The 15899-nt window shown below is 38.6% G+C and overlaps 2 protein-coding genes across 3 annotated transcripts in view; both read left to right on the forward strand.

Moving 5' to 3' along the window:
* Nucleotides 1-73: 73 nt before the first annotated feature.
* FN3K (fructosamine 3 kinase) lies at nucleotides 74-8129 on the forward strand. Of its 2 annotated transcripts, none has more exons than XM_076353725.1 (6): nucleotides 74-308; nucleotides 1375-1526; nucleotides 2794-2885; nucleotides 4108-4190; nucleotides 5083-5205; nucleotides 6033-8129. In XM_076353725.1, exons 1-6 carry the CDS (start codon nucleotides 168-170, stop codon nucleotides 6369-6371), a joined length of 930 nt encoding a protein of 309 aa, XP_076209840.1. In that variant the 5' UTR covers nucleotides 74-167; the 3' UTR covers nucleotides 6372-8129. The 2 variants fall into 2 exon arrangements, with proteins under 2 accessions (XP_076209840.1, XP_076209841.1); XM_076353726.1 differs by having other exon boundaries at nucleotides 188-255.
* A 1123-nt stretch (nucleotides 8130-9252) lies between these two features.
* Nucleotides 9253-15899, forward strand: part of TBCD (tubulin folding cofactor D) — a 134531-nt gene continuing 127884 nt past the window's right edge. The window contains exons 1-5 of the mRNA XM_076353800.1: nucleotides 9253-9309; nucleotides 9655-9872; nucleotides 13285-13335; nucleotides 13534-13631; nucleotides 14355-14456. Of these exons, the coding sequence (XP_076209915.1) occupies nucleotides 9680-9872; nucleotides 13285-13335; nucleotides 13534-13631; nucleotides 14355-14456 (444 nt within the window). The 5' untranslated portion in view covers nucleotides 9253-9309; nucleotides 9655-9679. The remainder of the gene's footprint in view (nucleotides 9310-9654; nucleotides 9873-13284; nucleotides 13336-13533; nucleotides 13632-14354; nucleotides 14457-15899) is intronic.

Consider the following 15899-nt stretch of genomic DNA (forward strand, 5'->3'; position numbering starts at 1 on the left):
TTATCCCTGGATTTGTTTTTCTTTTTTTTTGGCTGCTATTTTTTTTTTATTTGGTGGGTGGCCCTTTCTACCTCATAGCAGAGTGACAGTGAAAGAAGGACCCAAACCTTTAATCTTGTTTTGCAGTGGATTTAGCAGAAAGCAGCTGCAGCAGCCCAGAAATTACCATGGAAAAAATCCTGAAAACAGAATTGAAAACTTCTGTTCTGAAGGCATTTGGAAGCTCGGGAGGAGGATACATTAGCCAAAGCCAAGGTTATGAAACAGACAGTGGACGAGTATTTGTTAAAATCAACCACAAACCTCAGGTTAATGCTAGCAGATATTTAACTATTAATTATTGTTGCATGTAGACAGCTTTTTCTTTTAAAAGCACCTGATTGTTAATAATTTAGAGTTCTTAATTTTCAGGCTGACTTTTAATTATTTCAGTTTTCCTTTGAGTTTTCTTTTAAAAGCTGTAGTATATTTTATAGCAAGTATTAAGGCAGCAGCTTTGATTAATGCAATATGAAATCTAATGCAATGTGATAACCCTCAACAACAGGAATTGGCATTGCAATATGTAAAAAGGAGGCTAAGTACAGAGCTGTTATTGTAGTACTTAGAGTTTGGAAAAGCCTAAAGCTGAATTTGCATTCGCTGCATTTGTTTTCATGTTTCAGTTGGGAGGATAGAATAGTGGGAGGGAGGGAGGGAGGAAACAGGGTGCCAGTGCTAAAACTCATGTATTATTTTTAAAGCTACAGAGGTTTCAAACTTCCCCATTGCCTTTTGTATTTCTAGCAGAAAGATTATTGCAATTTTTCAGGTCAAGCTCTTGCCTTTTCTATTACTAAATGAATACTCAATTGCTTTTTGTAACACCACAGCACATCAGAAATTTGCTTTATCAATATCAAAAACATCCTAAAACTGCTGTGAAGAGCAGCATCTTTACTTCAAAAATGCAGTGTACAGGCTTAATATTTGTACTGTCGTCTCCATCTGGTGGCCTGCAGGGAAAGGGCAAACCAGTTTAAGGATTCAGTCTTTTACTTCATTTAGTAGTGATCATCTGTGGTTTTGTAGGAGGAGGTCTTGGGTATTATCCTCAGAGATACTGTTATGTCTGAGTAGTTTGGTATCTCCATAGGCAGCTGGAAATCACGGTGAAATGTGATGTATCCTACTACCCTGGAATGAATTTGGGAAAAAAAGAAGTTAGAATTAAGGTACTCAAGTCTCCCTGTGTGGACTGAAACCTTGCTGCAGCTACATTCTTTTATCAAGATTAATTAACTCCTTTTAACTTTGTAAACAAGGCTATTTTTTCCAAAGTACTTGTTGCAGACATCCATAGTTTAGCCCAAGGATATTCTTATTCCTTGACAGGCTAGAAAAATGTTTGAAGGGGAAATGGCAAGTTTGGAAGCTATTCAGAAAACCAATATTGTGAGAGTGCCTCAGCCTATTAAAGTAATTGACCTACCTGGAGGAGGAGCAATGTTTGTCATGGAGTACCTAAAGATGAAGCACCTCAACAAGTATGTCTGTACATCTCTTTTTCTTTTTACTATATTTTGGGGCATATTTTCTTATATCTTACAGTCAGTCAGCAAACTTCATGAGAAGAACCTCTCTGTTCTCTCAAAGATAGTTTATATCTGTCAAGATCCATGTTTGTGTGTGTGTGTGTGTGTATGTGTACATATTAAAAAAAAAAAAGCAACAACATATCTATATATATGTGTGTGTGTACACTCCTTCCCCATGTTTTGCTCTTCCCTGACCCTCTACCTGCAATAGAAATGGCATGCTATCATTAGCCTAGAGCTTTGTATGCTGGTCCACGTGTGCTGAGATGCTACTAAACTGAATATGATAATGGCTGAGTTTAGCCCATCTTTCCCTCATGAGATTTTTCATTTGAGTTTCTTTTCCCAGCCTATCAGTTTTCTTTAAACTTATAGGCTTCTTATGTCTTTGAAACCTCTGCTTCTCTAAGTATAATCTTCAAGTATGATTGAAGCCAGTCAACAAGTTCAAAGGCACTAGGGTGAGGAAGCACTAAATGGATAGATAACATGAAGTTCCATTTTGTCTGTCAACCAACCTGAACATGGAATTCAGGAGTCACAGGCTCCTGAACATAGGCTTTCAGGAGTTACATGCTTCGTTCCGGGCCTCTGTGGGAACATAGTAATACCTATGGCTCTTCTGGCAGTTTTTTGTCCAACCTATCTATTTTTATTGGGAGCGTAATGGCAATTCCACAGCCTCCCCAAACAGTCCATTTCAATCCATCCCACTGTTCCTAGGAAGGATTTTTCTAATGTCTAACCTCAGTCCTCCTGGTTGCAATTTTAAACCCATTATTTTCTACCCATTCCGGGCATGGAGAAGAAATTAGTTTCCGTCCTTGCGGCTCCTGTTCAGATACCTGTGCAATAGTTTAACTGTTTTTTAGTTGTCTGTCTTCTGCACTAGGCAACCTCAACTCAATCCTTGCCTATGGCTTCTTTTTAGACTTACACTATGCACTATTACTAGGAGCACTCTATGCTCCTGTTTATACAACCTTGTGTTCTGTTTACCTTTCTTGCAAGAGCATTGACTTGTTCATTTTATTATCTGTTACAAGCCGTTTCTTCAGAGTTGTTGTCTAGTCATTTCCTCCCTGTTATGTACTTGTGAAGTTGACTAAGGTTCTATATTTGCCAAAAATATACTGGTCATATTTGAGATTTTTTTCCCTGTAATATTCCATTCACTTGTCTTGTTTCAGTTTCGTTTTGTTTTTTGATCCTACAGATATTCTTCAAAGCTTGGAGAGCAGATAGCAGATCTTCATCTTTATAACCAGAAACTTGGAGAGAAATTGAGAAAGGAGGGAAACACAATTGGTAGAGTATTGATATCATGTACTAAACCAAAACCAAAATAATTCATTTGGCTGTGGTACAGTATTGCATTATCATTTTAATGGTCATTAAAGTCAATACTGGGACACTGTTTCATGAGATATGTCCCTCCTGTCCCTATGCCACCCTTCTCGAGTGTACGTTATATACACAGGAGCTATAATTACTATTAAATTTTTAAACATATCATTTTAACCTTGACAAAACTAAATTAATTTATTTTTAATTTTTCATTTTCTGTATACTTTGTTGTATAAAATTATGGGGATACTGAAATTTAGTGAGAAATAGTGCTAATATTTGATAGAGCTTTCAACATTTCATAAGTCAAATTGAAAGTTTGGACTAGTTGGTTTTTTCAGTGCCAGTTAAACCTTTCAGCCTCATGTACCATCAATCTCTTAAAATGTTCTTGACCTTACAGACATCCTCTTTTTTTGTTTACTGTTGGTTTAGACAACTAACTTATTACAGAATATGGTCCCAGTTAGTAAACACATAATTAAGTTCCCCTTTAAAGGTGATGTGGATTACATTTTTGAACTCAAATACGTAGCAAAATATACAACAATTGCTGCTCCTTGAAGACAACTGTAATTCAGCAGTGTAAGGTCATGATCCAGTTTCTGTTGACTTCAATGAAAACACCTTCTGTCGTTCTTTGGAAAGTGGATTAAGGTGTAACTAAAAAAAAAAAAGCAGCTATACAAAGAATTATTGTTTTAGAGTTGTTAGTATTAAAATCTGAACCACCAGTCTGTATCTGTGTCTTTCCCATGACTTCAGGGATGGACCGGGTTCGACTCTTAGTGGTGGACATATTATAATCCATTATTTTTGAGTGAACACCAAATTACTGGCAGGTCACAAATAATCTATGAATCAAAAATAAGCCATGTTTAATGACAACATGTTCAAGTGTTGGAACAGTAGATTGCGAATCTGGTAACTGGACTCTGTTCCTGAATGTCTAACTCATTTATCCAAAGAAAAGTCAGTAATTGTGACTAATTGTGCCTCCATTTCCATTCAGTATCTTCAAGTTTGAGTTCTTTCCATCTTTAGAGAGGGTTGTGACCATGAAATAAGTGTAACTTATTGCTTAAAATTATTTTGTATGCCTATTCTCTGAAATTTAGTTCTGTGTTTGCAAACTGTACTATATAAGGACCTCAAAACTCCCAATATTTATTTTGTTTCTTAGGTAAAGGAGCAGGTCACTCTGAGTCTCAGTATGTGGATAAGTTTGGATTCCATACAGCCACTTGCTGTGGTTTTATACCACAGGTATGTTCCATGCCTGTGAAAGCTAACGGGTAGTCATATAGTTCTATAAACTCCTTATACCAAAGCTTGTTTCATTGGCCTTCAGCTTTATGATCACAGTTTTGCTTTCACTGTTTCATTCTGACCTGACAGTGAAGGGAATATGATGGCTATTCAATGTGTGTGGCTTGCTACAATGCATGTAGCAAGCAGACACAGCGGATCGAATAAAAAGTTGAAATTATGTGGTGGTTCTTTAGCTTGGTGATACTTAAAAAAATAAGTATCCCTTCACATACCATGTCTTAGTTTTGTTTTTTCTAAACCCCTACTATATGGATCTCAAGTGGCAAAATCCACTGCTTTTAGAGAGCCTCATCATGTAACACATCACATAAGACATTGGAAAGGGCTCTCAGAGAGAACTCAGTTATTTGCTGGCTCTGCACATGGTAGAATTTCATTCTACTATTTAACTGAATTAACTTTCAGTTAACTCTCAAACTCTTTGCTAAGTACAACTTTTCACCAAATTAGAAATGCATTACCAATAAAAATGAACGAATACTTCTGTATTTCCAGGAAGATTTTATAATATAATATGGAACAACTGAAATGTTCTCACCAGAAACTCTCCCTCTAAAATACATTAAGAAAATTTGAATGAATGAAAATAGCCAGAACCTCAACTTATATCTCGTTAAAGACAGCCCCACCCAAGCATGGAAGAGAGCATCACTCCCAAAAGAACAATCAATGGATTGTCTAATAACATTGTGCATAGGTCATACTAACATTGTCTAGGCCATTGTGTCAGCATCAAACATTTTAACTTGATATCTATGTATTATTATATACTGACTGTGTATATGTTAAAATTGTTTATTACAAACCTCTGTTTCATATTTTCTAGGTGAATGAATGGCAGAGTGATTGGCCTTCCTTCTTCATTCGTCACCGACTCCAAGCTCAATTGGATTTGATTGAAAAAGATTATGGAGACAGAGAAGCCAGAGAACTTTGGTCACAGCTAAAAGTATGAACCACGTCTTAAATCTGTTTTTTAGAATGTTAGAAAATATGTATCAGTGGAATTTTAAAGGTGTTTTATAAGAGATTTACATAGCTTTCAATGAACAGCAGTAACTGGACTAGCTTCACAGCTGGTCCAACAGCACTGTCAGCTGAAAAGAATTCACATTGCTCTTTCAGTTTTTTAATAGAGAGTGAAAATAAACCTGCAATTCAGCACTGACATTTATTTCTTAGAATACAGCTAATAATAATAAGATGGTAAACCCTGTCTAACAACTTGATGTTGCAAAATAGGTAAGATTCTGCCACCCAGGCAGATTTTTTTTTTTTTTCCCCAGTTGATCCAGGCTCACAGCTAAGACTGTGGTTCAGGTCACACACTGTACAGCACTTAGGAAACAGCCAGGAATGTATTCCTCTGCAAGCTCTGCATCACAGATTTGTTCCTTAATTCTGGTTAATTGGTACAGATGTTTACTATTGTCCATTTTGCCACTGAAACCTTTCAATTTACATGAAATTTATTTTATATTTCTTGTGACAGCCAATACTATCCATGTCTAGGAACAATACATTAATACTAGATGTTGATACTAGACTGTGAATTAAATGATTTGCTAAGCTCTGTCAAGAACAATCAAGAACACTTACTACTGGCTCACAGTTCAGGTTTATGCTTCTAGCCATCGACTTCAAAAGCACTCCATGAGGACTGAAAACAGGCAGTATTTAACCAGCTTAGTCTCTATTATACTACAGTACTTTGTTTTATTTAAGATTTTGTTCAAAACTCTTTAATTGTTGCCATGTTTGTTCATGCTCTTTCAGCTAAAGATTCCTGAAATGTTCTGTGACGTAGAAATTGTTCCTGCTCTCCTGCATGGGGACCTGTGGGCAGGAAACGTGGCTGAGGACGACTCTGGGCCAATTATCTTTGACCCTGCTTCCTTCTATGGCCATTCAGAATTTGAACTGGCCATTGCTGGAATGTTTGGTGGGTTTAGCAGCTGTTTTTTCTCCGCCTATCACAGTAAAATACCCAAAGCTCCAGGATTTGAGAAACGAAACAAATTGTATCAGCTCTTTAATTACATAAACCACTGGAACCACTTTGGGACGGGATACAGGGGTTCTACCCTAAATGTAATGAGAAAACTTCTAAAGTAACCAGATAGGTTTGAGAAATTCTGACCTAGTCCCTCAGTAATGAACAGCCCCCCTGCTTATCAGAAGTAACACAAAGTAGGAATTAATGTTGATGATAAAAACACCTGACATGCAAAAGGCTTAGTACACTTTTGCCCCTCACTAAATGTTACGAGTGATTGTGTAATTTTTAACTTACACACTAGTTTACTAGCACAGATTCATACCCTGCTGAAGGAAAAGACTGCACTGCATGTGAAGGCTCCACTGGGTTGGAAAAGTAGTATGAGAGTCAGCCTAACCTTACTCTCTGTGGAGAGTCTCGCTTCTCAGCTGCTGCGTTTCCACAGTTGTTTGCATCTTGCCACTTCTGCTGCTGCTCTATCAGCAGTTCATTACTGAGAGCTACTGTTGTGGCATTGTGGTGCTGGAAGTAATAACTAGTTCCTTACCTGTACCCTTTTTTGTTCTGTTTTAGTTTTCTCTCTCTGTTTCCATCCCTTTTCCATTTATATTTCTGTCATCTTTCCTTTCCCATGTTAAGTGTCCTGATCCAAAATTTAAATCAGATTCTATGAATCTGAAAATGAAAACATTCTCTTTTTGATTTAAAGAGTAGACAAGGCCCTTTGGACTGCACTTGGCAAGCATATATAATTAATAACATTTCTAATATTTATTTTAATTTAATGTAATTTACTTACATGTTTTTGTTTTTCTCTTCCTATGAGAAATTAAATTTCAGTGGTATTTCTTAAAAGGGATGTCTCTGTAGTTCCTTGGTAATTAACTGTATGGTCAGAAAGTGGGTTGTTACCACACAAATTTTGTAATAACATACAGTAGTTTTAGTATGATATTTCAGTGTGTTACACTATGACAGTAACATATTTAAATAACTTTGTAAAAAGATAGCAAAAAGTGGGAGGGAGGCTTAGTGTTTTGATGACAAGAAAGCATCTATTGCTGCTGTCTTGGTTGGTGCTTGATGTATTTTCAAATTTATAAAATAATGTACAGTAGGCAACGCTAGTCTGTTCTGCCACTGCTGGATTATTGAAGGAACAGTTAGATGGCTTTATAATGTTTTTTAATATTCCTAACTGCTTTATTTTTACAGAAAACATAGGCAATGAGAATTTGGGGAGAAAACTGTGCAACAAAGAAATTGGCATGCAATGTGAGCTAGAGTTTATTAACAAATCCATGGTTTTTTAATGGAAGAAAGTGGTAAAGAAAGTAGATGTAAGTGCAGTCCGACAAATGCTTATGTGAATCAGAAAATTTGAATAAGATTTTAGGCTTCAGATGGTTGTCATGACCAATACCTAAAATGTTATATTCAAAAATGCTCAGATATGTTTACTTTTTTTCAGCTTTAAATGGCTGTGTTATAAAGATTTCATAAACTTTAAAGTTAGATGTTGTAATTCATACTATTTAAAAAATGCACTTCATTCTCTGTAAATATAATACAAATAGTTAAAAGTTGTTACTTCCTTGGAATTTGGGCTACAATTAGGGGAAGTTGTAATGGTGTGGTTATAACACTTAATACAATTCTAACAGTGGAAAAGTGGAATAATAGAGTTAGAATACAGTTGAAATTGGAGCTGATAGCTAGAAGATCCAGGTCTGAGAAAACAGCAAAGTGCATGTGTACTAGTATTTATTAATGTTAACAAAAATACATGTATTACATTGGAAAGTACATGTGAACTTAAGATTTCTCCTTCTCAAATAAAATACTTGCCTTGCAGAAACCAGGCATTTGGTGTACCTGCATTTTGTGATTGTGGTTTGCACTAACAAATTTGAGCCTGAAGATAAGATATTTGGGTACGGATTGAGTTGCTGGATACTGGGAAAGAGAAGTTACCTGTCCTAACGTCCTGACCAGACTTAAGTGTCTCCCTGAATTTCCTTTAAATCAGTGGAGAGAAATGAGCGCCTCTGTAGGTGACTTATCTCACCCTGAGCACCCATTTTAGTTTGTCAGCTGGTCTGATCCTTCAACTTTATTTTCTGTTAAGTAAAAAGATAACCTGAGGTGACTTAGTAAATGTCTACTTCAGACCCCGATTTCAGTTTTCTAGCATTGGCGATGTGTCAAGAGAGAAATGGAAAAGTAGTGCTCTTCTCTGATGAAATATTCAGTAGCTAGGGGGAAAGCGTGTGTGAAAAGATGAGTGGATGGAGGTGCGGTATGTCTTGGGCTGAAATATGACAAGTATCTTTCTGAGAAAGCTAACGGGAAAGAATCTGGCACGAGAGATAGCAACTGCTGTGAGGGGGCAGACATTTCTTTGTCTGCCCACTTGCTCCCCTTCCCTTTTTTTCTGTAGTTGTAGCTTTCAGCGTTCAAACTTTGTTTCCAGAATTTTACGAGATTTAGATAGTGAGTTATTATATAAACCATGTAATTCAATGTTTTGGCGTGGATAGGGTAAGAAGTGGAGGCGGCCACGGACAACGGTGTAATCCAGTGGCCTTCTACACGCGTTTTACAACCTATGCCAAATGACCTGGGAGACAAATTCGGGACGGCTCCTCCCGGCAGGAGAGCGCTTCTGTGCTCGGCGGCCTAGCGGAGACGCGGGCAGAGCAGGGCAGAGCCTGCGCCGCGGCCGAGGAGCAGAGGGGCGTTTCCCAGCTCACTGAAGAAACGTAAACTGCGGGCTCTGCGGCCCGGCTGGCCACAGGATCCGAAATAGGCGCTGGCACCCAGCTGCCCCCTCAGAAAGGCCCGCCGCCCCCCCCGGCTCAGAAAAGGGCCCGCCGCCTCCCGGCCGCCCTTCCCCTCACCCGCCCGCCCGCCCTGCGGCATGGGGGCGGAGCCGCGCGCGGGAGCGCAGCCGCCTCTGCATCCTTTCGTCCCGCGCGGCGCCCCGTAGGAGGGAGGTTGCGCCCGGCAGCGCGCGCGGGGCAGGCTCTGGGGAGAGCCGCGGCGGTTGCCAGGGTAATGCGCGCGGGAGCTCCCGGCTCGTGTCGGGGCGGGGGGGGATGCGGGCGCCGGTCGCCGTCCCCGGCGTCTTCGCCACCTCCGAGAGCCACCCGCTGTGCGGGACGGCTGGGGAGGCAGAGTAGGGCTGGGTCGGGCCTCCGCTCCGCGGCGCCTGCCGGGGAGGGGCGCGGTGGGCCGCACGGCGGCGGGCGGGGCCGGGCCGCGGCTGGGCGCGAACCGTGTGTGAGGAGCGGCGGCGTCGCCTGAGGGCGGAGCGGCTGCGGGGAGGGGTCGCCTCTGCGTCGCCCGGCGGGAGGGATAGCGTGACTGACCGGCTGTTGTCCTGCCCGGCTGTTACAGGAAGCACTGACGGCCAGCCTCGGGGATGGCTTTGGGCGAGGCGGATGGAGCGGGGTCGGAGCCAGAGGAAGGGAAGACTCAGGAGCCAGGTGTCACCACCACGAGAAACATCCTGGAGAGTTTCACGGAGAGTCAGGAAATCGGGGGGCTCATCGGTAACCTGAAGGGAGTCTTTGGGGATCTGGTGACTCGAGAAATGACCGTGGAAAAATTCATAGGTAAGCACGTCACCCGAAGGGAGCGTGTTCTTACATGGCTTAAAGGAATTTATTACCAAAAAAGGACTAACTTTGGATTGCTGATAATGCTGGAACTTTGTCAACAAGTAGTTTAGATTTATTTTTGTTTTCCAGTTATATATTCCATTATTACGTAGTATTTAACTACTGTAAATAAAACCCCCAGGTCTTGGATTTAAGAAATCTGAATTCTGACCCATGCTTAGCCTCCAGTTTCCTATTCGAATGCAGGCAATGATTTAGTTAAAGTTTGTATGTCTGTCAAATAAAGCCATTTTTGTACCTAATTACTTGTTAAAAACGCATACATCTTGAGCTTTGAAGTGGTAATTTCATATTTTTACTTTTATATTTCATGGGAAATATGAAGGGCAGCTGACTCCATACAGATCATGTAATTGTTTCTGAGTGGAGGAAACTTGGATCTGACTTAGTAGCTGAGCTTTTGTGCCATATAATGAAAGCTATTCTGCTTCTAGACCTCAGCTGAATATAGAAGTGGTATAATTACGTGTAGCAGTGTCCCAGGTAATTAGCCCGTTAGAATGCACATCTGTGTATTGGATCCAATATTCTGATCCAATATCCAATATTCAGTTAGTTCAAAGTTTTGTGTATTTACAAATCAAGTGGACTAGCATTTTGCACGTACTTTTGCAAAAATGGTGAAATTGCAAAAACTTACAGTAAAAATATTGATACTGTTTTTGACAAAAAGAAACTAGATAGGCAAACAATAAACCAGAAAACCCAAGGTTTGGAAATCTGACCCTGCAGAAGTTACTCAGTAGAATTATACTCGATTGACTTAACTGACTGTTCCATCTAAGGAGGTTAATGATGAACATGTTCGGAAAGAAGTAGCAAGAGCACTCATATTTGTTGATTGTTAGCTATCACAGGTGAAATGGCAGAATTTGATGGGATAGAAAAGCAATTACTGAAAAAATCTCAGTGTCTGAAAGGCCATCATCTCCTCCAACCGATCACCTTGCTATGCCTCTCTGCCTTTCATATCATATATACTGTCTCTATGTATTTAAATTGTATTTATGAACTTTCTGCATGCATCTCCACTCTGTCACATAAATTCTTATGAGAAAAATTGCTTTGCTACCCATTGAAACCTGACTTTTGCACTGCTTGGGAGCAGGTCCTTTGAAGGACCTGAAGGTAGGGGGATATTGTTCTATGATAAGTATCAGAAGAGCATATCATTGCCCAGTAAATACAGTGTTAATATATTTAAAACTAATAGGCACTGTACATCTTGTTCAATATTTGGTTATAACATTTAGTGTCATAAGGTATCATTTGATCCTTCTTGGGTAAAATGTCCCAAATATGGTAATAGGCTAAATGTGTGGGATATAACGTTGAAGCTTAGGGAATACGTTATCTGTATGCAGATAACGCAGTAATGATCAGTTACAAAGGATTTTAACGCAGATCTCCAAAGCATTCACAAAAACACGTGATGCTCATTTTTTTGTGAACTGTTAGAAGTTTGGAAGATGGTTTAATCTGCAACTATAATTTTGTGGAAAAATTTAGGAAGATAATTTTGAAATAATAGCATTAGAAGAACCTTTTTTTCAGTTCATTCTCTTCAGCATTTAGATTTGGGGTTTTACTTTAGATTGCTAGACCATGATCTGGGAAAACAATTTGGCAAGATAAGGAATTTGCTGTTAAATTCCACTTCTGCTTGAGAGCTATTGCTTTGAGCGTTGATGGAATTTCTTGTATTCACTAATTCTGTTATCTGTACGCAGCTTAAGGTATCATTAATTACAATGGGGAGTTAGTGATGATTAGGAGCTCAGGCTTCCATCTTGATGGTAGACAGCGCTATGGGATCCCGATGGAATTGTACAAGTCACTGCCAGGATACTGTTGGACTGGCTGGTGTCTTGAAAGTTGTTGTGCAGTGTCATCCACTGGTCAACTTCAGCACTGCTGAAGTTGAGTTATGTCTTAAATCTTAAGTGTTGAAGTGACAAGCGGAGAAAGGGGATAGAGAGCAAAATTGTTTGAGAGAGAAACAAATACAGGAAAAGGAGAGGTTAAGATATTTTAGTTTTCTAATTAAAAAGCTATTTTCTGACCATATATCTAAAATGACCCAGGCAATCTCCAGCATAATACTGGATCACTTGATGAGCTCTTCTCAAATCCAACTCTCATTTCTGTAGCTGTTTTTCATTGATTTTAGGTTTAAATTGAAATGCTTTTGTTTCTAAAAACTGTGACAAGTTGTTCTTAGTTTTTTTCAATATTCAATTTCAATTTGTCTTTCCTCAAATCAGTTCCCAAAAGGAAGATAACGTATTACTGGCAGCAAGATAAAGTCAGTCATGTGAAAGGTTTAGAGGAGAATAGATAGTAACAGCCATGGTTTGTATTTGTCCAGGTTAAAATGTGTCAGGGTTCTTTGTTCTTTGCTGAATATTTTCCTGTGTTCTATTTCAAAGTAAAAAAACTAGCTCTGAGAATTGCGAAGACCACCTTCACTTGCAAAGTACTACGTTTTTTTTTCCTTCTGCTATAGTAAGGTATCTCAAAACAAAGAGATAAGAATTTTGCAATGCCTATACCCTGTTTCAGTACAGATCCTCAGTGGTGGAACTACATCTTTAAATATGTTCCAGGCATGGGAAGGAAGATAGCCTTGTGGTGAAACCCAGTGTGTCCAGGGAGAATTTCCCCATGGCTGTATTAGCCTCAGGGTTGGAAAAGTGTCATGCTACTACACTTCTTGTTGTTGGGATATCTTTGTGTGTGTGTGTTTTTAAAGACGGTCAGTAATTTGACATGCTAACAAATAGAACAGTGTGTAAAAGTAAGTGGGATTCCATATGTTAATGAAGATGATGTGAACAGCAAGGCAGAAAGGTGTAAAGCAGCATTCTGGTTGCTGCGTGGGTAAGAGTGCAGTGTAAAGCTGGTACACCTGGAGCAGCCACAGCCTGTAGTGGTTTAATGTTCTCTGTTTGCAGAGTTCCATCGGAAATGGTGTGCTGGTAACTTGCGCTTAGGAAAGGAGAGCCACAAAGAGCTCTGCAGCGAAGGGCAGCAACAAACTGAGTGATTGTTTGTTTCATCTAGCTGTGGGATTTGTCCACAGTAATTTGAGAGACTCCTGGAAGGGAGTTTATGATTCAATGTAGGTAAATGATTGCACTACGGAAGTGGGCAGACTGTATTCTTACAGTTACTTCTCTGTAGTTTTCTTACTTTTGGACCTCGCTTACAGGTGGTGGCAGCACTTAGCTCAAGGGTACTGAAATCTTAAGGTAAAGCTGTCTAGAATCAGGGGTGTATCTCACAATTAATGCCTGTAAGAGTCTTTAATTTGAATAGCTTATTACAGATATCTTTTCCTTTTCAGGTATAATGGACAAATACCAGGAGCAACCTCACTTGTTGGATCGCCACTTAGGTAGGAATGTCATCTTTAAATACTTTTTTGTGTATATACTTGAAAATCTGTTAAATTAAAAAGGTCCATATATGCATTACAAGATTGCTGTGGTTGATATTACTTATATGACTACTATCTCCCTCTTTATTATTAGAAGTATGAGAAACTGTAAGCTAACTGCATGTACTCTCACTTTTTTTTCTCTCATTTCATTAGAGTGGATGATGAATTCATTGCTGGATATAGTACGGGACAGTGGATCTCCTCCCCCGCTAGTTCACCTGGCTTTTAAATTTCTTTACATCATTACAAAGGTAAAACCCCCCAAATTTTACATTCTGTAAGTGAAATGTGTAAGTTTCCAATATTTTCTTTGTTGTTTAAATAACTTTAAAAAATTTCACATTTTCAAAAACAGTAAAATAAATAAATAATTGTCTAAGTAATGCAATGAAATGTGTTAAACTGTACTGTGAAAGATTAGTTCTCTTTTTTATGATTTTCATGATGGCTTGTGTTATTTAATGATCCAGGGTAGTAAAAATCAAGGTCTGAATGCAACAAAAATTGCAGATATTGAGATACTCAGTGATAAAAGAAGAGTCATAATGTTAAAAAGAAGAGTAAAGTATGATGAAGAATGAGATGGATTATGGAATTTCCATCTGAGCATAAGAAAACATTTTTTGACTGTGAGGGTTGAACACTGGAATAGATTGCTCAGAGAGGTTGTGAAGTCTCCATCCCTGGAGATACTGAATACCCTACTGGACATGGTCCTGGGCAGCCTGCTGTAGGTGACCGTGCTTTAGCAGGAGAGTTGGACTAGACAATGTCCAGAGGTCCCTTGTTTTAAAGTTAAAGAGTTACCATTCCATTAATTTTTAATAAGTTTGTAAAAACGCAAAAATGTCAAGGTATTTAAGACCTTAATTCATATCCTTATTGTTCTTACTACATGAGGATCATATACGAGAAGCTCCTCAGTACTTGACGATGCCGGATGGCTTACTAAATTTTGAAACTTTCTGTTATAGGTGAGAGGGTACAAACTTTTCCTCCCACTGTTTCCTCATGAAGTAGGTGATCTACAGCCTGTGTTGGATATGCTTGCAGACCAGAATCCAAAAGACTCTGAGGTGAGAACTTGCTGTACTTTTTGTTTAACTTTTATGTCTCATACAGAAAAAGCTGGTGAACAATGTAAGAAAAAAATCTGGAAAACAGTGTATAAAGCAGTGATACACCCTGTCAGGTGTTAACTGAACGTCTGGATTTAGTATGAAAGTCATCTTGTCAGAAGAGAAATGTCTTATTGAAGGAACGGTCTTGTGTTTTTCTTTCATGGGATGTGTTCTAAGGATTTAGAAGCGATGGCGGTTGAGGTGCAAGTATAATCTTTAACCACTCTTATACGGGAACAAATTAATTGAAACAACAGTAATAAGAAAGGCAGTAAAAGATATTGAACTTCTAAAAGGAGTAACTGAAAAATTCTCTTCCTGCTATGCATATCATTAACGGTCATGTTAGTTTAGCTTGAAGTCATAAAAGTAAAATCACAGGAAACAGAGCATTTTAGGTTTTATGTATTTATTCCTATTTCTTAATATAAACAGGCTGTTTTTTAAACCTTTGGGTTTTGTCAAAGTTGGTATGAGAACTTCTATTTTGATGAGGAAATGAAGAAGATATGAAATTAAACAAGGAAAATTAACTAAAATGTTTTATTCTCCCCCAACCCCCCGATATCTATTTTCAGATCTGTGAGGGTTTTTTGGGGTTTTTTTTCCCCTTTTCTTTTGAAAGGAGGGAGGTGAAGATTGGAGAGAATTGCACAATTATGGCATGAGGCATGAATCGCTTGGATTTTTGCCTTTTGATAATATATTCCTGGCTGTGGAAAAATGACACAGAATTTCAGATTTTTTCCTACCTGTTTGCAATTTGAAAAACAGCGCGACACCACTTCATTATGTGTCTTGATTTAAAGTTTTATTTGGCTGAGAATGTTCTGGGCAAGAATTCTGATTCGAAAAAATATTTAAGCAAAGAGTTTTTAAGCATGGATTGAGATCATAGAATCATAGAGTGTCTCGAGTTGGAAGGGACCCATAAGGATCATTGAGTCTGACTCCAAGATACCGTAGTTCATGTTCTTATATTTTTGAATAAGGAAAAATAAGAATTCCAGAAAGTTTATTAAGATAGATGAATTTTAAGAGAGATCATTATGTATTATAGGTAACGAAAATCATGGATATGAAGACAATAATTGTATTGCTGCTCTAAATGGAAATAATTTTTTAATAAACATTATCACTTCTGACCACTTTGCCGTTGTTGATGTAGCTGTACAGCTTTAAAGCTTGTAAAAGTTCCTTCTTGTCTGTCTGTCTTTCAAAACGCATCTAAAGTTGTTTTAGTAAACCCCTGAATGCAATGCATGAGAAATTAGGAAGAAGAACATATTTCTTTCATATTTGTGACTGGAGCCACAAATGGGCTGAGGGAAGGAGAAAACAGGAAAGTGGCAACATGCAGATTTCCTTTGGGAAGGAAATAAACTTGTCTAGATTTCA

This window comes from Aptenodytes patagonicus, chromosome 16 (genome assembly GCF_965638725.1).
Source record: "Aptenodytes patagonicus chromosome 16, bAptPat1.pri.cur, whole genome shotgun sequence".
Classification (NCBI taxonomy): domain Eukaryota; kingdom Metazoa; phylum Chordata; class Aves; order Sphenisciformes; family Spheniscidae; genus Aptenodytes; species Aptenodytes patagonicus.